Source organism: Austrofundulus limnaeus, unplaced genomic scaffold, assembly GCF_001266775.1.
Source record: "Austrofundulus limnaeus strain Quisiro unplaced genomic scaffold, Austrofundulus_limnaeus-1.0 Scaffold249, whole genome shotgun sequence".
Classification (NCBI taxonomy): domain Eukaryota; kingdom Metazoa; phylum Chordata; class Actinopteri; order Cyprinodontiformes; family Rivulidae; genus Austrofundulus; species Austrofundulus limnaeus.
Window position 1 is genome coordinate 857,657 of NW_013952651.1, and position 1,508 is coordinate 859,164.

The window sequence follows — 1,508 nt, forward strand, 5'->3', positions numbered from 1 at the left end:
TAAGTATTTGTATTTCATGAATTATATTATTGTATTTGGCTGCAGCCCTCAGATAGATTTTCATTTTGTATTAGGGCCACACAACCAATTTTTTTTATTATTATTACAAGATTAAAGTTATAATATTACAAGATTAAGGTAATAAAGAGAATAAAGTCGTAATATTTCGAGAAAAAAAAATCATAATCTTACATGACGTGTCCATTTTCCATTCCTCATTTCCTCCTTATTTTCCTCACACCTTCTGTGGACAGCCATGTTTATAAAGTAGTCTGTGATGATTTGGGTCACTTAGATTAATATGCCTTCATCCAAATCAGCTACATGCTGACTATCTGTCAAGACAGCTTCAGTTTATCAGAGTTGTTTGCACAATTTCCAAGTCCTGCTACTACTGATAATTTGATGCGAACGCGTAAAAGATTACTTATTTATTTTAAGCAATACTAAAGAACAACTTGACAAGTTGCTCAACATTCCTCATTTTAATGCAGTGATAACTGCATGCTTTTTCATGTAAAGGCTAGAATATAATGACTTTAATCTAGTAATATTATGACCTTTTTCTCATAACATTACGACTTCAATCTCGTAATATTATGACTTTATTTTTATACGACTTTGTCGTAAATTATGACTTTATTCTCGTAATTTAAAAAAAATCTCATTGTCTGGCCCTAATACTCCATCATATGTTTCAGACTGATCCATCTCTTTAGTTATTTTGTTCCATTTTACCTTTTAATATATTTATTTTTAATTTTGTGCTCTTTTTTTTTTACCAGTTTTCATGGATATTGACTCTTGTTTGGGGGTCAGTACAGGCTTGATGGAATAACAGGAGAAGAGGTCTACTCACTCAGGACTGACCTCTGCTTCAGCTGCTGTTTTAACCTGCAGATTGTCTCTACTGCACCTGGCCTCACACAAAGACCCGCCCTGCTCTGCTCTGATTGGATAAAACGGCTCTGGGGTTGGCCTGATTTGCTGAAAGCAGTGTTCAAATGCTGATACAGGATTAAACAAACCCGCCACCCCTCCTTGAACGTCTGGTCACACTAGTGCAACCGGAAAAGTTTTCTAGTCGTACTATTAAGAAATCAGGTCACATTTGTGACCAAACTGGCTGAAAACTAGAGCCCTGAAATGTGATTAATTAAGACAACTTACCTCTGTTCTGAGCTGACTGACTTCTGACCCCAGCAGAACTGCTGATTGTTGCTCCGACTCCGTCAGAGGCTCAGCCTAAGAAATGAAAATAAATAAATTATAAATGTAATAAATGAGGTGTATATTTCATTGTTTTTAAGTACTATATTTATGTGAGATTTCTTCTTTCAGCCATATTCAAATATAAAATCTCAATTGACTGGTTTCAATTTGACTGATAAATTTTGTTTTTAATAAAAACAAACTTGTCAGTAAATCAAGCTAAAATATAAAAATCCCAAATGTTCATTTATTACCGCCACCTAAACAGATAGTTCTGGTGCTAAAGCTACACATAT

General features: G+C 34.3%; 1 protein-coding gene across 1 annotated transcript in view; it reads right to left on the reverse strand.

Annotated features, from left to right (window-relative positions):
- The window catches only part of ska2 (spindle and kinetochore associated complex subunit 2), a 22,243-nt gene that overhangs the window by 7,981 nt on the left and 12,754 nt on the right, over positions 1 to 1,508 (reverse strand). Inside the window, exon 4 of the mRNA XM_014020345.1 lies at positions 1,171 to 1,245. Coding sequence (XP_013875799.1) covers positions 1,171 to 1,245 — 75 coding nt within the window. The remainder of the gene's footprint in view (positions 1 to 1,170; positions 1,246 to 1,508) is intronic.